The sequence below is a fragment of the Petaurus breviceps genome, unplaced genomic scaffold, assembly GCF_028583685.1.
Source record: "Petaurus breviceps papuanus isolate PSGF00001 unplaced genomic scaffold, PetGlider_PUasm1.0 227, whole genome shotgun sequence".
In the NCBI taxonomy this organism is placed as follows: domain Eukaryota; kingdom Metazoa; phylum Chordata; class Mammalia; order Diprotodontia; family Petauridae; genus Petaurus; species Petaurus breviceps.
The window spans coordinates 696,126-717,881 of NW_027185896.1; the positions used below are offsets into that span (position 1 = coordinate 696,126).

Here is a 21,756-nt window from a genome sequence, read left to right on the forward strand (position 1 = left end):
GCTCTCTTGTCTAAGGGTTGTTTTCATTTACTTAATTGTAGTCATCCTATAGAGTTTTTTCCTACTTCTATATACTTCAGTCCAGCCCCAATTTTTTCCCACCCATATTAGCCAAACCATTTTCAGAGTTTTGGTGTTATAATTTAAATATGATAGCAGGTTTGGGTCATTTAAGTTGATGGATAAGATTTACTCTTAACTTTTAAAAATGTAGCAGTAGGAGCCTGAACAGACATTTTCAAATCACTTTTAGTTGACCATCCTGTCATTTCTGAGAGGCACACTAATTCTTAGTAGAGTATTATTATAGTCCATTAGGCAGATAATTCTTTTTCAGAATAATATTGAATTCTGTTTGGTAAAAATAGATCCAAGTATAAATAAAATCAACAAGACTTCAGGACTATTACAGAAAAGTATTTTCTCATTCATCTATTCTTTGTCTTTTATTCTAGGGAATGGTTTAGGACCCTTTTCATAGGTTTCAAGGCTCTGTATTTCGTTCTTGAGTCTTTTTCCTGTGCTGTATTTCTGGTGACCATATCTACTCTCATGGCTTCAGTGAGCACTTCTTAGAAATTACTTCCAAAGAAAGAGTTGACCTCTCTCCTAAGCACTACTTTTCCTTCTCTATCTTTGTTTCCTAAATATTTTTTTTTTTTTGCTCTGTCAGTATTTGCTGATATTTTGCTGTAATTGTACTTGAAAATTAACATGCCCAATTTCAGATTGTTTCTTCTTCAAATGCTATAATACATCAAGCCACTTTGTACATAGCAACGTGCTATATAAATATAATATATTTTTATTTAAACTCCCAAACCAGCTCCTAATTCGGATTTGATTGTCAGTGACATTTCAGTCCTAGACATATGCTTAGCATTGAAATCTCAAGGTTATCTTTGACTCTTCTCTCTCTCACCGCCATATACCCATCACTCATTGAGTTTTATTTCCCAGTATTTTGTCTTCTCCCCTGACCAATCTATCCTCTATACTTCTTCCTTACTAATAATCTTCTAATAATCTTCCTAAGACACAAGTTTCATCATACCATTCTTCTGCTTATAAATTTTAAAGAGCTGTGCATTGTGTAAGGTTTAAAAGCCAAACTTCTTAGATGAACACTTAAGGCCATCCATGATTTTACCTTTTATTTTCCAGCCTTAACTTCACTTTCCTTCTATGTACCCTGTACTAAATAGTGTACTGAAGTTTCTGGCCTCCCCCTGCCCTTTTTTCTCATGGTCATTTTACCTTCCTCGAATACTATCTTTCCAATCCATGGCTATAAAAATTCCTTTATGGCCTCCCTCACATACCATTTTCATGAAGTCTTACCATAGAATTTTGCTCACACTTCTGTTATAAGACTTCAGTTCATCCTACTTGACATTACAGATTTTTGTGCCTGGCTCTTATTTCATCTTCTCAACTGTATTATTCATTCTTGTACCCCTCACATTGCCTAACAATGAGCCTCCCACATAGTAGGCACTCAAAAATGTTTTTCTAAGGAATGAAATATTATATTTCCCTTAATTTTCTGCTGATGTTTGCTAACTTAGTCATATTTCTCCTTTCCAGCACTCAGAAACTGCGTTTGGGAGTTTCCGAACTTTTTCTTTCATCAAACTGTATCTGGATAATAGGAATCTTTTCTTTTGGTCTTCAAGCTCTTCTATAGTTTTGTCAAAGAAGCCTGAGGTTGTCTTATTTTTGTTTTTAGTGCTAACTAATAATAATTGGGTCTCTCTGTAAAGCAAGTGAATTACTCTTTTGAAACTTCTTAATGTGTCTGCTGGAACAAGCAGCTCGTCTGGTCTGTAGTAACCAATCTACTAATTAATTCTGTATAAGTTATATAATTAGTATATTTCTGCTAAGTACATAATGAAGTTTCAGATCATAGAAACTATAGAATTCATAGTCACCAAGTTTACCCTGTGTCAATGAAAATACAAGTAATAACACAAAAACATGTGAATATACCTTTTCCAAGTATTTATTATTTTTATTTTGCACTAATTTGTAGTAGAGAGGCATTTAGTGATTTGCCCAGTCAGTTACACTGCTAACAAATGTGGTCTACAGTCAAAACCAAGTCTTCTGACCTTCCTGTATAATATTCTTTGTACTGGGCCTTGTTGCCAATTGTGGTGGTGGTGGTGGTGGTAGTAATAATAATTAGCAGTAGGAGTAGCAACAGCAATTATAATAAAGTACTTGATATTCTTGACCAAATTAGACAAATTAAGGCCTGTTTTTTGTCTTGTTTTCCTCCAGTTTGACAGGAGTTTTTGCTGGTCCATGTATAAACTCTAAATTCTGTTTGACAAAGAGAATATAAGTTTGAGATGACGAGAGCAAGGTCAAATGCTTCATTATGTAGATAATGACATGATGTTAAGACTGGAAGAGATCTTAGAAATAATCCAGCTCAGTCCACTCCTATGCTAGAACTCCCTCCCCAGATCATCCCAGAGAAGTGTTTGTCCCAGCTCTGTTTGAAAACTTCCAGTCAGCAGGAACCTTCTCCCTAACAAGGGAACTCAGTCCACTGTTGGAAAGCTCAGATTGATAGAAAATCTTCCTTGGATCAAAGAAAAATTTTGACTTTTTCAGCTCTTCATTGTTTTGCATGCATTCTGTGGTCAAAAAGAAAAAAAAGATAGCTCTTAGGAGAAAGATTTTGCAAAAATAGAAAATGTTACTCAATTTTTCTTTAACTAGATTATTTTTTTCAATTGTTTTCTTTCTGTCTGTCATTATGTTGCACAGATCTTGACCTTGTCAGACTAACAGGATTGTTCAGTGGCTTCCCTTCAGTGCCTGTGATAAGATTCAGACTCTGGTTGGGCATTCAAGGCCTTCTGTTACATAGCACCATGCATCCTTTTCAGAGCTTTACCTGTCTTGTATTTCTTCATTCTACTTTCCAACTGAACGGAAACACTGAAAACTGTCTACAATCCCCTTCCCCTTTGTTCATGTTGCTTCCCTATGCCCCAAATTCTCACCTCCCTTACTTATGTTTTCATTATAATCTTACCCATACTTTAAAATGCAACTTAAACATGACTTCCTTCATGTAGTTTTCCCTGATCTTTTGAATTAATAAAGATTAATCAATTAAAACATACTTATTAAGCACCTAGTATATGCCACAAACTGTGCTAAGTGCTGGGGATACAGAAAGAGGCAAAAGACGGCCCCTGCCCTCAAGAAGAGTATTGTCTAAATGGGTAGACAACATGTAAGCCAGTATATACAAACCAGCTATCCACAGGCTAAAAGAAATTATTAACAGAGGGAAGGTACTGGAATTAAGAGAGGTTGAGGAAGGCTTCCTGTAAAAGGTGGAATTTTAGTTGAGACAAAGAAAATCAGTGAGGTCAGTAGTTAGAGCATAGGAGGGGGTACAGCTAGAGAGAATGCCCGTAACTAAGAGATAGAGTAGAAATGCCAGGTGGCCATGGTCACTGGATCAACAATTACATATTAGGGAGTAAGGTGTAAGAAGACTGCAGCTAAGTCATGAAGGGTTTTGAATGCCAAACAAGCATTTTGAATTTTATCCTGGAGGCAATAGGAAACAATTGGAATTTTTGAGTAGAGAAGTGACATGATGGGACCTAAGCTTTAGGAAAATCATTGTAGTGATTGACTGGAAGGATTGAAGTGGGGAGAGACTTGAGGCAGGCAGACTGACCAGCATGCTGTCACAATAGTCCAGGCTTGACATGATGGGGACTTGCACCAGAATGGGGACAGGGTCAGAGGATCTCCCTCTGCTCCTCACCCCACAAGGACCCACCATAACATACTAATGGGACCATAGATCTAGAGTTGGAAGGGACCTCCAAGTTCATTTAGTTTGTTATAATTTCCTTTTCACATCTGAGAAACTGAAGCCCAGTAGGTAAGTAAATTACAAAGTCACAAAGGTAGAATCTGAATCCATGGTTTCTAATTATGGAGTAAATACTCTTTCCAGTAGATCAATTTTAAAATTTTGGGCACATGCTATGGATTAGTTTTTGTACTGTAATCACAGGATTGTGTGTTTTATTGCCTACTAGATTATAAGCTCTTTGAGGACTCACACCATGCTTTGCACAAGCTTTGTATATTCCCCAGCTTGTTTGATACTTCACATAGTATGTACTTAACAAATGTCTATTGATTAAGTTGGGTTAATAGTATATGTGAAATATTTACTTTGGTATCGGGCATCTGGCCCTGATTGAGCAAATAGTGTATGATTAGCAGGGTCATGAGAGGACAGTGTGGTGCAATTGCTTCTCTAATATTCTCTCCCTAACATGTGCCCCCTCCAAAAAGAACTGTGTTTTTTTTGGGGGGGGGATGTTGGTCTGAGAAATAATTATTTTAAAATCATTAATATTTCTGATATTTTTCAGTTCACCTAGTGAAGGTTAATGGTAGATTTATGAATACAAAGACCCAGGTTTGGTTGATATCTTTTTTATCTTTCATGTGAATCCCACAGTTAAATGAACTCTTGACTTACACTGTTACCCCTGCTCTTAGGTGGAGGACCTCAGCCAATGAAAACATAAACCTTCTGTGGTGTTACTTAGTAGTATCTGATGGCAGAATTTTTCTGTTCACTGTGGTCTCTCTCTACTCTAATTACATACTTTGAACCAGTAATTTCAGGAAAATAAGTGTCAATAAGACTTTCCTTAATTTTACTAACTTCAAAGTACCCATAAACTATACAAATAACTAGAATGCTTTAGTTGATTTTTGAATGAACTTTTATTTTCATTCTTAGATGATCAACTCTAGACCTCTATAATTAACATAGAAAAGAAAAATCTGGGATATAAATTATCCTTTTTAGCCCTATTTCATTGCTTTGCTCTTTGACTTTGGCAAGAAATTAATAGAAATTTAGCAGGTAGGTGGCACAGTGGATAGAATGCCTGAAGTCAGGAAGACTTACCTTTGTGAGTTCAAATGTGACCTCAGTTACTTTCTAGCTGTGTGATCCTGGGCAAGTAAGTTAACCCTGTTTGCCTTAGTTCTTCATCTCTAAAATGAGCTGGAAAAAGAAATGACAAACCACTCCAGTATCTTGACCAATAAAACCCCAAATTGATTCACAGAGAGTCAAACGTGAGACTGAACAACAGCAGTTAACAAGGAAATTTAAATATTTTGTGATTTAAATTTCCCATCTCCAAAAATACCACAGTGATACTAAATAATCAAATTGGAATTTGGAGGAAATCTTTACAGATGTTTATTAACATATAACAGGATGTATTTGTTGTATATTTGACCAATTGTCAGATTCCTTTTAACAAATATCAGTTCCCTGCTATGCTCAAGTTTCTAAATGGGACATTGTAGATCCAAATCTTTGAATAACCACAGTCAGTGCCTTCAGGGAGCTTCCCTTTTACTCAGGGTGCTAAGGAAAAGCTAAGCTTCAAATAACTCACCCAGTCCTTTTAAGAATCCAAGGGGATCATGGTTACCAGACCACACTACTGGGCTAAAGCTGTCAGGCCCAGAAAAAACTAATCAGGGTATAATTTGCTTCTTTGCTTTCTTTATTTGATTTTTTGTCTGGACTTGTTTCTGACCCTTAATTAAGTTCTTCTATTCAAGTTCACTTGCTCTTACCTGGTCAAAATAGCCTCAGATTCAAAATTGCAATACAAATTTAGCACATATTTGTTAAATAATGGCATCCTTTTTGCAGAAAACTGAGTCATCATGGTGGGCTGAATTTGGAGTCAGAAGGAAGATCTAAGTTCAAAACTTGTTTTTACCCCCTTATGCCAACTTAGGCAAATATTTAATTTCTTGGGGCCTCCGTTTCCTAATCTATAAAATAAGTGAGTTGTACTAGAGAATTTCCGATTTCTAAAAAATTTCAGAAACTGTTCTGTGACCTTGTGAACTCTGTGAGGTGTTCCTTGTATAGATAAAATATACAGATAGGACAACTGTTGTCCTCATGAAACTTGTAGTCTAGAAATATTTAGCTTGGGTAATAAGAGAAGTTGGGGGTGAAAGAGGATCACATGATACCTATCTTCAAATATTTGAAAAACTCTTTGAGTCAGAACAATAACATTTATTTTGCTTGGTCTCAGAGGACAATAAGTAGAAGTTTCAGAGGCATATTTTAAGAGAGAGAGGAGGAAGGGGGGGGGAAGGAGGGAGAGAGGGAAGGGAAGAGGGAGAGAGAAACCCTTTCTTGACTATTGGAGTTGGATAAAAGTGGAATGGTTTGCCTTTGGAATAGTAGGTTCCTCCTCACCAGAAGTTTTCAAATAGAAATTGGAGATGAAGAGGGTATACTCTTCAGAAATCAATGTGTTGATCAAGGGAGCCTCTGAGATCACATGCAACTTTGAATATTTGGCATTTTTTTAGTTCCTGGCACATAATAAATAATAAATGCTTGGTTTTCTTTCTGTCTGTCTGTCTACCTGGAATATTTGACTTATGCCTTTTCTTTATTTTCATCTGTCCCACTGATCTGGTGCTTTGGTCTTGTTACCCTTGATTTTGAGCTCTCCTTTATTTGGACCTAACATTTATGGACCCTCTTCTCCATTCTGACAGGCATCTCTCAGTCTATAAGCTACCTAGTAAGGCTTCTTTTGCCCTCTGTTGGCCGCCAGACTCAAAGCCCTGTTTGATCCTTTTTGACCCTATGTATGTAGTCTAGAACCCTGTTTGGTGTCAGAATAATATTTCTGATTCCATAGTTTTGGACTCTTTTGATTGTTTGTCAGGGCAGCTTATTGAGACCAGATGATGTACTTGGATATTTCATTTTTCTGGGTTTTTTAATCTGTAAGACCCTCCAAGTAGATTTAGATTGAATCTGGGAGAGAAGCAGAGCTATTTTATTCCAGGTAGGCTCACGTGTAAATTATTCTCTTTTACCTTCCTCCTGTGCTCAGAAGTGCACCAAGGATTCCAGATGCAACTTTTTCTCTAGATAATATTTAGTGTTTTGATAGATTAGAAGAAGCCACTTGGGGGAAAAAAAAAGAGGCAAATATCCAGGAGTGCTATCTGATTTGGCTGTGTGGATTCAGCACATGTGACTATACTGAAAGTCACCAAGCAAGTTGTTGTATTTTACTTGCTCAAATGAACAATGAATATACCGCAAGTACATTTTACCTTCTTTTCACTAGAAGGAGCTTTTCTGATGATAATACAATGCTTTGTCAGTGAGGTGTATCATAAAACTAGCCATCACGTGGTTCAACTTTATAAAAGTCATATGTCATATTAGTGTTCATTGAGTCTTATTGTCCTCGTATTCAAATGTACAGTCTCTATTCAGAGCCTCATGAACACCGTGGAGTTGCAGTTCCTGGTCATGTCAGTCTATCAGAAGAGCCCTAATCTCCATAATCCAGAGTCTTGGCAGAGGCTGGTACTCCTAGCCTTCGGCAAACATTATGTTTTCTGCAAAGACTTGAGAGTTAACCTTTATCGAGCTTCAAACTTGTTCCAACCCTTCATGTTGCACTTAAGACTGGCCACAGTCACCCGGGAAGTTTTCCACTTTTACCCATGAAGAGCTGAACTTTCTTTTACTGCTTCTGTGCTGCTCTAAGATGAGGCATGTGCTTGCTAAATCCAGAGGAGAGAAAGAGACATCGGTGAAGAGCTCCTTCTGAAAGAGAGCCAATCTTCTCCTGAGAAACTCAGTTTCTCAGCATTTTCCTTGGTGCTCTGAGATCTCCTGACAGAAGCTGTGACTTTATAGGGTAGGACTTTATTCTTTGTATATTTGATCTGTGTCTGGATCTAACTGCTTCTCTGCTAATCTGTTTGAGTGATTCCTCATCTGTTCCAAGTCCTACAACAAGCAGTAAAAGCTCTTTTAATTGATTTGAGTACCTACTAGTATTGGGCATTGCATGGTTCCTCACTTCTCAGAGAGTCAGTTTCCTATACCTTCACAGAATGGCTGCTGATTTATCTAAAGAACCTTAGCTTTTAAGTATGGTGGGGCACTTAAAAACATTAGTTTTATTTAAAACATGAGCCTTCCTTCACTCTGATAATATTTTCCTTTTGTTCTTTTTTGGGGGGTGGGGTGGGTAAAATAATGGGTTTTGACTTCCTGATACCATGTGGTACTAGAGCTCAAACCAGCATAACGCCTAATAGTTTTTTTGTTTGCTTTTTGGAATATTATAATTGCATTAAACACATTTTGGAGCACTTATCATTACAAGTCACTGATCTGGGCACTTGAGGAAATTAAAAAAAAATAAAAGAGAAATAGACTCTTTCCTTGATGAACTTACAGTATAGTAGGGAAGGAAGGTAATATATACGCATGAATAAATATTATATAAAACAAAATGAAATGAACAAGCCAAGTGTTGTAAGAAAATAGAGTAGGAGAATGTTGTTCCCATTTGCAGGGTGCAGGGATTGGTTTGTAGAGGATTTATACAGTTTTATAGGATGGGTAAAATCTTGACATACCAGAGGACCAATGGGTGCATGTGGCAGACAAAACTGAGGGATCAGTATAAACGAAGGCATGGAGATAGATCAGTGTAGCCATGTTTGCCTAACGGGGACTAGCCTGGGATACCTTGTTTGAAAAGGGCTAGTGAGAAATAAACAGATGTAGACATAAAAAAGTAGGTTAAGCCATATCACCAAAGACCTTGAATGGCCACTGAAGGCAGGACTTACTGATTGCAAATCCAACTCTTTATCTCCTAACTTTTCTCTGAAGTTAGTTATCCTTGATTTTATTGGTCTTCCATTTTGTTAAAGCTACAGCCATAAGTTCACTGGGGAAGAGAATAATCAGATTTCTCAAATTGATGATTTCTTCTTTGTAGAACTTTACATCTAGCAGGAACTTTAGAGACCACCTAATCCAGAGCCTTCCTATTGTAGCAGAGAAAACTGACATTCAAGAAAATGACCCAAATTCAAAGCTAGCTCATTTTCTTTATTTTTGTATGGGAGAAGGGCTACTATAGATCTTGAAGAAATAGGTATTACAGTGCAGTTGGATTGATTGAATTATTTTTCTTTTTCATTTCACAGTCTAACAACTCTGATGTATCTGGTCACGTAACCAGGACAGTAAGTAATTTTTCTTCCTTGATTAACGTGGATTTTATGACATTGGGTTTTGGGCTAATGTTTAGTGAGTTTTTTTACTAATAGTTTTTCTTTTTTTTTAGCGTCTCAGCACTACTAAGCATAGGACATAGAGAAAAAGAGAGCAACTCTCAGCATTTTCAGGTGTTTGCCAGCATCTTTGGTATCAGCTTGGATATTTAAGTTTTCTTTATACCTGAAAGCTGTAATTTCAAATGGATTTTTTAGAATTACAAGTTCAGATATTTCATTTGATTAAATATCCTTTGGCTATTTTTTAAAAGAGATAGTGTTAATCTTCAGCTTCTTGAATAATTCTTTTGGACCCATTGGTTCAACCAAACTCTGATCCAGCCTGAATTTGGGTATTTTGAGTTTTACTCATGTGTGACCCTGGGCAAGTCACTTAAGCTCTGTCTGACCTTGATTTTCCTTATCTATAAATTGGACATAATAAGAGTACCTATCTCCCAGGGATGTTTTGAGGATAAAATGAGTTAATATTGTAAAGGATTTTGCAAACAATAAAATGCTATTTTAAGGCTATTATTATCATTATTATTATTTTTGACTGTTCGACATTTGATTTTTCAGGGGCTGGCATTTTATTGGGTGTGCTTTGGTTTTCCTACTACCATCTTAACATATTTAGGTGCTCATTAATAGCGCTCCAAAGAGTGAGAAGGAATATTCAACAAAAGAGTTCATTTTGCTTTTTGGATGCATGGGACAATCGACTTTATTGTTGCCATGATGTAATGAAGAACATCATGGTTATGGAGTCCACAGATTCAGTTTAGAATCCTAATTCTCTGCCTTATTAGCTCTTTGAACAGAGGCAAAAGTTATTTCACCTTTCTGCATATTCACTTTTTTATCTGCAGAACTAGAGAAGATCCACATTCTCTCTCTTCCCCCTCTCTTCCCTCTACCCTGTGGAGAAAACAAGAAAAAATAAAACCTCTATTACAAATACATATAGTCAAAGAAAACAAATTCCCTCGTTGACCATGTCCAAAGAAATCACCTCAAGGTTTATTTATTTATTATGAGGGAAGACACTATCAAACTGTAAAGCTCTATGGCAATGTGAGTTGTTACAATAACAAAGCAGATATTTTGGGGAAACATCTTTGTCTTTTTATATGTAATTATGCCGTGCCAGTTTGGAAGCCACTGTATGAAGTACAAATAACTTGTATTGGATGTACCATGTGTTGCCTTATTATAATTAACTGATAATTTGCATGCATCAACCTTAGATATGATGCCTATTTGTGTATGATGTTACTTACTTTAGTGACCACTGGGTAACAGTCATCTCTTATGTTATTCTTTTTGTTGTGCCTATGATATACTCCTCTCCTTCCTGGCTGACATTTATACTGTTTTTTTTTAAGGTTTTCAGAGTGTTTTACAAATATTGTCTCATTTGATCCTCACTACAACCCTGTCATTGCTATTTTCCTGATTTTAGAGATGAGAATACTGAGTCTGCAAGAGGTTAAGTAACTTGCCCACTGCCACACATCTAGTAAATATCTGAGGTGGGATTTGAACTCAGGTCTTCCTTTTTCTAAGTCCTGTAAGTAGTGACTTTGCTACCATGAAAACAATCTATCTATGAAAACAAAAATGGTTAAAGTTGTTTATGTTAACACAACTATATATCTAATTTTAGTATCTCCTCAACCTGTTAGTAAAAAATGATATTTATATAGGTCCTGAAGACTAGCAAAGTCCTTATGAATTTATTACTTTATCAATGCTAACTTTACATCTTATTTGATTACATTCAGCTTGATTAAAACATGCACAGACATGTACATACATACACACAGACAAAAATCCAAAGCACTTATGTTGTAAGTATACCAGAAGATTTTGAAGACCACCAGAAAGTAGGGAGTTCCAGCAGAGAGAGGCTTACCTTGGGGGTAATTGAGTCCTACAAACCAGGGACTAGGTGCTGGGGAAGCTTGCAAGGAGAAGCTCAGGACCAGCTATTTAAAGAAATGCTTCATTTAATTAGTTTTAGTCTTCATTTTCTCAGAATTCTCTTTCGTGACTCTGGATTACCTAAAATGTTAATATTAGCAAGTCAGTAAGCATTATTGAGAACTGGCAGTACAGAGAAAAGCCAAAACATGGTTCCAGACCTCTAGGAGCTCACATTCTAATGAGTAGACAAAACTCAAACAACCATGTACATAAAAGCTATGCGTTGTATTTTGGAAAATAATCTCAGAGAGAGAAGTCACTAGCAATGGTAAGTAATGGAAAAGGCCAAGTCATAAATGCTTGATGAATGAATGAATGATGAATGAGTGAGTAATATAGTATTTGCAATGGCCTTGATATATGATTTAGTTTATTGTTCAGTTATTTACATAATGATTGCTGTCAGTTTAAGCTTGAAATGGAAATTAACTTATTCCTTTTATATTTATTCTTCCCTTTTCATTTTTATTTAAATTAATAAGTGTCTTGGCTAATTTGTTTATGTAGGCACCTCAGTTCTATTAACATATACTTAATTCTAGAGATTCCCAAGGGGTGCTGCTTTTTGTGGTACAACCTTATGACTTTTTGGGAACTGGGGAGTGCAGCTGTTGTGTTTAGCAGGAAGCCACAAGCTTCCTGTCTTGGCAGGAGTGTCACCTCTCTGTAAAACCTTTCCCTTAACACAGTGTAGCATTGTCTACTCATGAGAGAGATATGGGGGGCAGGAGGCAGGGATGGGTATACATGATAGAGAATGAGCAAAGATGAAAATGAAAAGTTCCAGGATTGTATCTGGCAATGAGTAGAGGGATTTTCACTTTTATGTAACTGGTAGGACAGGGATAGTGTTGCTCTAGCTGCCAAGTCATTTTACTTTTCTGTGGGCTGTTTCCTTATCTGTAAAATGAGGGAGTTGGATTTAGAAGCTATTAAAGGTCATTTCTACTTCTGATATTCTGTGATTCTAGAGAAAACCACGTGCTTGTCTCTTCCTGGCTTGCTCAATCCCTCACTTTTTTGACTGGCATGATTACTCATTGAATGGCATGTTAAAAGTGGAAGGGGGTCAGCTCTTAACATCTCCTTCATTTTTCACATGGGAAAACTGTGATCCCAGAAGTCAATTGACTTGCCCCCAGAACTTCCTCCAAAAAGCCTTTCCACAACTAAACCATACTGGTTTTTTTTTTTAATGTGCTTGTTCATTTATCCTTATTGAACCCATATGGATTTTTGGAAATCATTGCTTCCTTTAATGCATTTAATACTCAAAAACTATCTACTTATTAATCCATTTTAGAATTTTCCCTTGGAAAAATCTAAGCTTCCTAGTTTATGATTGAAAGATTAACTTTTTCTTTCATTGTGGAAATGGGCATGATTACTCCTTCCCAGTCTCCCAACTTCTCTCCCAATTTCTGTGATTGAAATTTACCAGTAAATATTTTCTTAATAAATTTCAAAAGTCGGGGCAGCTGGGTGGCGCGGTGAGTGGAGCACCGGCCCTGGATTCAGGAGGACCTGGGTTCAGATCCGGCCTCAGACACTTCACACACACACACACACACACACACACACACACACACACACACACACACACTAGCCGTGTGACCTTGGGCAAGTCACTTGACCCCGATTGCCCTCTAAAAAAGCAAAATAAATAAATAAATTTCAAAAGTCATGTTCAAAAATCTCTCCAGAACACTGGAATGTAATTTGGAATAGGTGACTTGATTTCACTTAGGGCATCTTTGTCCCATTGCCATCTCCTAACTTCTTTTGGATTTCAGTACCTTCTGATAACTTTTTAATTATTCTTCCCCTTCTGAAAGTCACTATTTTTTTTTGATGGATTTTTCAAATGCAAGTTGATTGACTACTTTTCTTTGATGACCAAGTCCATCTACCCATTTACTCCAAACAATGATTTTAATTCCTCCTCCTTTCAATTCTTCCCTGCAATATTGACTTTTTTTAAAAGATTCTTTTTGCACTCATTTAAGACTTTAACCTTCTTTTCTTATAGGGCCATGCCACTTTAATTTGTTCTCCATTATTGTGAGGAAGGAGAAGGGGATAAGACTAAGACCATCTTGTTTTTAGACATTAAGACTTTTCATTTTTTTAATCATTGTGGCTAGTAGTCTTACTAATCTAGCTTTCAACTTCCATACAACACAGCAGATGGTTTTCAAAGATTGCTATCCCTCCCCTCACTTCCCAAATTTATCACACAGCAACAACCTTTTCATAAGTTTCTCCTGACTTAGCAAAAGGTGTACTTTGGGTGACAACACCAGTCCATCATTGGACCTTCATACCCAAAGACCCTAGGAGTTACTTCTATGCAACAGTGAAACATCGGAGTAGGCCACTGAAATATCTGGATAGAAAGGAATAAATTCTGGACCACCTAAATAAATAACCCCTAGGATCTCATAAAGTAACATCACCATCTTGTGGCCATTTAGCATATTTTTGCTGTTGTTAAAAACACTCTCTACCTTTGCATTTTTTTTTTTAATTAAAACTTTGGGTAGGAAAGGGAAAATCTCTATCTAGATTTTATGCTACAGGTCCATGGAAAAGATAAAATCTTTGGATCAACACCAATTTTTACGTTTCTAATACCTGTTTTGTAATATAATGAGAAAAGTTTTGGTTGGAATCCTTCTGGTCTTTTAAAAAAATATTTCATCACATTTTTTCACTTCAGAGGATTTCTAAGAACCACCCACAAGAAGTTGTTAGAGACCAATTTCATCCAAATAGCTGCCAAAAAAAATCTCATTGTCCAGATCAAGGCTCTTTAAAAAAAATTATTTACTTATAATTTAGATCAAGGTTCTTAACCTGCAATAAATATGTGAAGTTTTTTTTTAATAGTTTGATAATTTTATTTCATTCGATTTCTTATGTAATCTTATATATTTCATTTTATACATTTAAAATATTACTTAGAGAAGGAGTGCATAATCTTCACTAGACTGCCCAAAAGGTCCATGAAACATACAAAAAGGTTAAGAACCCATACCTGCCCTAGGTACAAGATAAGGCAGGTATAGTATATCTCTATGAAATTGTCATTAGTCATTTTATTTGATTGAATTGAGGGGGAGAGAGTTTCCTAAGAATAAACAATGTCAATAATTTCTACACACTTATTGCACAAGTAATAACTTTTTATGGTTTCTTACCAGATAGAAGATCTCTTATCAGTGATTTGGAAAATGCTTTCTTTTTTTGTTTTACTGTAATTTTAACAGAAGAGCTTGGCAATTTATAAAAAAAAAAAATAAAGCAATTCTATCTGTTCATTTTCTTGAAGTACCTTTCCTCCTTCACCAGAATCTTGTATTCTGTTCTCCTGCTTTAATCCCTCTTCTTTATCATCATATAGATTCATCAGATGCCAGAGGGAAAAGATGAAAATGATAAACTGCAGTAGAATTTGTAAGAATGTATGTGAATATGAGTGATTACACTGATGAACTAGGCAGAGCAGGGTAGTTTTGGGAGCTTTTTGTTGTGATGCCCTGGAAAAATTGTTAAAAACAGAACAAAGTTCTTGACTTGTCATCTCCTGAGAGCTCAACTCCTTTCAGCCATTAATTTTCTCCTAGAAAATATGAACCATCATGACAATAATACATGGTTTACAGAAACTGTCTGATGATTCTGGGGAAGCAACATTCTACTTCTAGTAGAATGTCAAAGAAGATTGCATTTTTCAACATTAACCTGTAATAACAACTTTTTGTAAACACTAGCCAGAAGAAAGGATTTCTGGTGACCTTTTTATAAAAGTGAAAAGATTTTTTCCTTTTTTAAAAAATTTTATTTTTAAAATTCTTAATAAATATCATCAAAGAAGAGAGAAAGAAGGTTGTATATTAAACAAAGACTCTCCATTTTTACATAATAATATCAATCTTACTTGTGTCTCGCCTTAATATCTTTCTGCTCTCTTCTAGTTTTTTTTTTTTAATTTCATTGGTAGCTCTCTCTCTTTCTGTCCATATCTTTGTCTCTCTCATCACTATCACTAGCTTTTTATTCCCACTGCACTACTTCCTTGTATCCCTAATGACAAATTATCTCTTTTGTAACAGATACATAGGAAAGCAAAACAGATGCACATATTGAGCTTATTCGAAAATATTTGTTCCTCTAATCAGTTCTATCTTTGCTAAAGGTTAGGATGCATGCTTTGTTGTCTATCAGTATTCTGACCTCACTATTGGTCATTGCATAGATCAGGATTTTTAAGACACTCAAAACCATTTTCCTTTTTATCATTGTGATCATTGTATGATTTGTTTTCCTGGTTCTACTCACTTTGCTCTACATTCGTTCATGCATGTTTTCTCAAGTTTCTCTTCAGCTATTTAAAAATAAGTAGCACATTTTCAAATAATTGCATTTAAATTTAGTTTAATTTTTAAAATTGATAGAAAAAGTCTTAGGAGTCAAGAACATTCTTTAAATCTTATTTTCTTTACTGTAAATATTACATTAGCTTTTGTGTCCAATATCTTGGATTAAATGCAATAAAACATCACAGAATAGTAAGATAAAGGAATACTAATATGCATCCAAACATTATATATGCATATATGTTATATAAGTATGTATTATATAATATGTATGCATAATATATGTATACACACACAAACACAATCTGTTTTAATTTTAATTAGAACTCTGAAACCAAAAGTATTATATATTCTATATACAAACTCTTGATAAAACACATAATTTCTGGTGACTCACCTCTTTTTTTAAAGTATGGACTTTGGCTTTTTGTATTGCATGTATTGTTTCCTGTAACATTTAGTGTAAAAATTTATACCAAGTAATAGATAGGATGCTCAGATGAATCTCTTGGTTTTGGAGGGATTATTTTCAGGTTTTTGCATGCAGATACACACACATGTATATATGTATATATATATTTATATTCTTTCTACCTATATTTACATATGTAGTCTAATTTTAGTACAAGTAGCTGAAAAGTAATAAACCTTATTACCCTCTATTTTTATTGCTGAGCTTATTATATCTGGTTGCTATTGGATTCTATAAACAAATAGTAAATTAAAGCTTTTACTCAATCTACATTTCCCTAACCCTAGCATTCTTTGGCCTAACTATACAACTGCTATTAGCAAATTAGATACTCTTTGATATACTTTACTCATTCATTCACTGGAAATTTATTCATTAATCTACTCTGTGAACTGCATTATGTCAGATAGAAAGACAGTTAAGACACTGTCCTTACTCTCCGATTCCTCCTGATTTGGTATATTCCTAAAATCTAATGATGTAATTTGAATCTTATGTGTTGAATTGCCGCTTAAGAGGGGACTTAGAGACTAAGTTTCATGGAAAGTAGAGATAGTTTTATTTTTGTCTGTATATTTCCAGCACCTATCACATTGTCTGCTATATAAATCTTGTTGGTCAGGTGGAGAATTTAGCTAAGAGTTTCTCCTCTCCTTTACCACCAACCCCCATCCCCCACTCCTTTTAAAAAAAGACTGTTGTCAATTTCACTTTCCCTATCTTCTTTTGTTTTCCTCTCCATTTTTTCATATCCAAAATCCCCACCATCCCTTCCATGCAGCCAGTATTGTTCATGATGAAGCTTTGGAGAAATCCAGTGCAGAGTTTCCTGAGGAGAAATATGGGAACCCTGATAAAACAAAGCTGAGTAAATAAGCTAGAAATATTTCAGTTTTGTTCTAATAGTCCTTAGTGTTTAGCATATTGGAAGATGGTAGCAGTTAATAAAATTAAATAAAGTGTTTGCATTTTAGAGGTGTGGGCAGCATTTGACATAGTCAAACCCAACTTCTTTATTTTACTTATAAAGACATTCAGCCTTCAAACAGGTTAAATGACTTGCCCAAGGTTACTACAAGGAGACATTTCCTCCTAAGTTGGGTAGGCAGGCACACATGTAGATACATGGCTCTGCTTAGTTTGTCTAATATAATTGTCATATTTTGAATATAATGGTCTATCTTACCACTATTGCCACATGTTCATGTGTTAATATTTTAGGAATTGTACAGGTTCCTAATGTATGTTATGTGTTAATGTTCTGTTTTAATGCTCCTTTAAAAACTTAACCTGGCTGAAATTTATAATATCCATGATGCTGTTTGTTTGTATTTTAAAGTACTGAAAGAGGGGATAAAGGGGGAGAGAATTAGTTGCAAAATTGCATTGCAAAATATTTTGATTCTATTTCAAATCTGTTGTTTTAGTATAAATTATAGAGTCAGTAATACATTCATCTGATTGCAACATCACTTTTTTGGAAGATCTATTTAGTGCTACTTTAGGTCAAATCCAAGGGGCTTCCCAAGTATTCTGGATTTTGGGGGGGGGGTTGTGGGGTGAGGATTAGAAAATCCTATATACTGTTTGAACTCCATAAGTCTTTGTTTAGAAACTGGACTTAATTTGTTAAGCAGAGGTTTTGTTGTGACAAAATTTCTTGTAATTGACAAAAATTTTTTACTTATTGGCATAAGGTTTTTTAATTTAAAGCTGAGTCTTAGAAACAGATGGGACTTTGCCTAGAAGGTATACAGGCAAACCTGAGTAATTAATTTTTCAGCTTTGGGATTTGATTCTTTATACAGAGTGATTTTTGGAAATGCATAAATATCAAACAGAAATTTATAAGATAGAAATTCAGGTATGGGCACTGGGCCTAATTTAATACCATTTAGACTAATGCTAGTCTTCTAATGTTTGTACGTGAATACCATATTCTTTTCTCTGCTGGGTCAATAGTAATAAAATATAATAGTTTATTTTTTTATCTTTTCTTTGGATTATCTCAAGTTCAGCTCCCTTTTCAGTCTAAGTCTGTGATTTTCTTGAATACTCTCTAAAAGGCCCCTATTGGAACTTAAGGTGAATTTTGTATATAACATTTTGCTCTTCCTATCAAAACTATGTTTGAGGCACTAAAATAGACAACAATAGATCTATGATTCTAGGGTACTCTGTGAGAGACATAAGTCATAGAATCATTTAGAAACAGCCTAGTACTCAATAGGGTGAGATCCATTCATTGAATCAAGAACTATCCACTGTATATAGGATATTGTGCTCATAGGCTTAACTTAAGACTTAAAAGAGATTTTTTTCTCTCCTTATTTGTATATATGCATATATATATGGATGTGTGTATATATATATACATGAGTGCTTTATAAATCTTCATGCCATTATGTAGGTCCAGGTGATAGTGTCATAGGTTTTTTAGTTGGAAAGAATCTTAGATGTCATAGAATACAACTTTCATTTTATACATGATGAAACTAAGACACAGAGGTAAAGTGACTTTCCCAAGGTCACCTAGGCAGCATTGTTAGAGCCTGGATTTCAGCCTAGGTCTTTTAATTCCAGAGCCAACAGTCTTTCTTTCTATTGTACTATACAGTATAACTTGACCACTTTTTCTTCCTCCCCTCCTAATGATGATAACAATAATACTTGATAGTTGCAATGCACTTTAAAGTTTGCAATTTTTTTTACATATTTTATCACATCTAAGCTTCACCACAATTTTTTGAGACACTTGCATCTAGATTCCTTATCTTCTACTGTATGAAACATATTTTTAGTTTACTCCTTCCCTAATATTTAATTGGTGTTACCCTGAAAGAATTAAGTGACATATTTATGGTCCGTCTCTGGGTGGTTAATATTCTTATTATATTAACAGTTATATAATGTTATATTAACAATAGATTGCTCTTGACAAACTCCCCTTTCAGGTTGTTTGTTCCAGAGGCTGACGTCTGGCCATATAGTTAGTTCCTTGATTGAATATGCAACAGATTGCTAGCCAGTTCTATATGTAAAAACTGTGGCTGCTTCAGGTAGATTATTCATGCTTATATAACTTGATGCTTTTTTAAAAAAATTAGTTATTTTCTAAGTTTAATTTTAAATCTGACATTTTAAGGTATATAAACTAGGAGAGAGAGGTAAAAATGGGGAAGCTTTAGGTTAATCATTTTAGACTAAGCAGGTATTTTCTATATAGCTTGCTGCCCCAAGGTAGGAGCTCTTACTGTTTAAAATTAGAATTCTTCAGGGGAAATTTAACAATTCTTTGCTTTCACATTTTGATAATTCGCCAAAACAATTCAATTCAATTTAACAAATATCCTGTTGTATTGTTATCTGTCTTTTAAAGCCCACCTCAGATGTTTCTTTCCCTGTGAAATCCCCTTTCTCCTTCAACTTCAATAAAATGATCTCTTCTCCCCTGTACCTTACCAAGCATTTTGCTTTTGTAACTTTCCAATGTACTTGTCATGTAGTACTGTTTGATAGATAGCTGTAACTATAAGTTTGATGAAGGCAGGGAGTCTGGCTTTTCTAAATAGTCTTTCTTAGTGTGTAGTACTTTGCAGTTTACATAACTGGCGTAGTAAATGTTTGTTTAATCAGTCATCTACTAGATACATGGCACAAAGTAGGAATAAAAACACAGTATGATTGTTCTCATCCTCAAGGCAATACACAAACAAGGTCACTGGAGACATATGATTTGAAGTAAATGAAATAAAACAGTATCATTAAGAAACGAAATATGTGGTATGTATAATAAGCACTACAGAAGGTCAGAAAAGGGAGAAATTATTCCAAGTTAGAGTAGTAAGGAGAGTTTTGAGTTAACTCTTAAAAGGTAAATTTTGGATAGAAAAGAGTTAAGGCATTATAGTCTGTGGGGAACAGTGTGACCAGAGCATGGAGAAGAGAACATGTATTTAGAAGAAAACTCAATTGATATGGATAGTGGTAGTCAGAGAAAATAAGTTTGGATAAAACCAGTTTATCAAAGGTGTTGAATTCCATACTAAATTGTTTGAAATTGATGGGATAGATTGTAGAGAGTTCTGGGTTGCTGAGTAGGGAGTGATATGATGAAAGTATCAATATAGCAAGATTAATATGGTAATATTAATTAATTAATATCTCAGTAGATAGTAGAATAATCAGGCAGCAACAAGTGAGATTAATTAGATTTCAAGTACAGTCACTTTGGCTATAACATTTATTTAAAAATCAGTATTTGTTCTAATACAACTGATATATTAATGAATGTTTTAGCACAGTGAATTTCTAGTTGGTTTTGTGTGATTTCAAAAAAGGAAAAACAGTAGGAATGCAAAAAACTTCATCACTTCACAGTAAGTCATAATCAGCTGGTAACAAAATGAATACAATGCTGGGCCTGGAATCGGGAAGATCTGAATTCAGATCCAGTTTTAATAGCAGTATGACCTTGGGCAAGTCACTTAGCCTCCATTTGCTTCACTTTCATCAAATGTAAAATGGGGCTGATAGTTGTGCCTACATTGCAGGATCAGATGAGATAATATTTGTAAAAAAAATCCTTAGCACAGAACCTGGCACATAGTAAAAGCTATATAAATGCTTATTCTCTTCCCTTTTCTGCACCCACACCAATTAAACTTTCTGTCTTTATCAACTTATAGTACCATCTGTATTCTGTTTCTTTTGGTGCAGTAGGACCTGTGGGCTAAGGTGGGTTGATGTGGTCCCACAAAGTCATTTAACACTGTGTCACCTCCTACCATGACCTCTGGCCTGAGGATCAGAGTAGGGCCCGGCCTGCTTTACTTGCTTAAGACTTTACCATTATAGACCATTGGGATACAGATCAGAGTAGTAGCACTATGGATAGCTAGAGACTAGGAGTTCTGCCACTCTTTGTTATAATATTTATGAATTTCTTAACCATTTAACAGATATATAACTGCTACCATTTTTATTATCTTCCTTTTTTTTAAAAAAAAATGTCACTGGCAAAGTTTTTGACCATTTTTCCACTAACCTCATTTTCCCCTGTGCTTTTTATTTCATGATTTTGCATTTCATAGTGCTTTTGAAAGAAGGTTCCAATTGAATGATTCAGAGCATACTGGTAATCATTGATACAAATGGGGAACCCTGAACAAATAAGAATAAATTATAAATTACACAGCACCTGGTATAGTAACTTGCAATCAGAAAATACTTGATTATCTGATTGAATTATTTCATGATACTCAAACACATTTGGTGTTACCAGGAGGTGAGGGAGGGAGGGAGGGAGAGGGGAAAAGAAAGAGAGAGAGGGTGGCATCAATAAATTAAAAGATGGTTAAATTGGAGAAGAGATCTTGATGTCTAGCTTGTCCAGCTCCCCAAATAAGTGTAGTAATTCTACTCTCTCCCACTCCTCCTGTTTTACTTTGATTCATTTACAAGTCAGTTAAGAAACAGGAACTGGGGAGAGAGAAATGGATAAAGGAGAAAAATGAAAATGGCATGATTTATATAATCCAAGACAAATGGATAAGTTCTTTGTAAAATTTTTAGAAATCAAATGTTAGGCTGATGGAAAGTAAAGAAAAAAAAAAACCTAAGTCAGAGAGAAGCAGAGTAGAGAATGGGAGAGAGTGGACAAAGGAGGAGAGGACCCCTTTCACTACAAAAAAAGAGAAGACAAACATAAACAGAAAGAAAGGGGCAATAGTTTACTCCCAGAAAAGATAATAAAGATAGACT

At 35.2% G+C, this 21,756-nt stretch overlaps 1 protein-coding gene across 15 annotated transcripts in view; it reads left to right on the forward strand.

Moving 5' to 3' along the window:
- TNS3 (tensin 3) overlaps positions 1–21,756 on the forward strand; it is a 427,559-nt gene that overhangs the window by 200,734 nt on the left and 205,069 nt on the right. For 12 of the 15 annotated variants that reach the window (XM_069095442.1, XM_069095436.1, XM_069095437.1 and 9 more), the window contains one exon: positions 9,085–9,123. The exons of 2 other annotated variants lie outside the window; for them this stretch is intronic. Coding sequence is in view for 4 of the 13 variants with exons in the window: in XM_069095436.1 (XP_068951537.1) it covers positions 9,085–9,123 (39 nt within the window). In the remaining 9 variants the exon portion in view is untranslated. Of the gene's footprint in view, positions 1–9,084; positions 9,124–9,224; positions 9,286–21,756 lie in introns of those variants that run through there. One more of the 15 variants, XM_069095449.1, reaches the window with a different exon arrangement.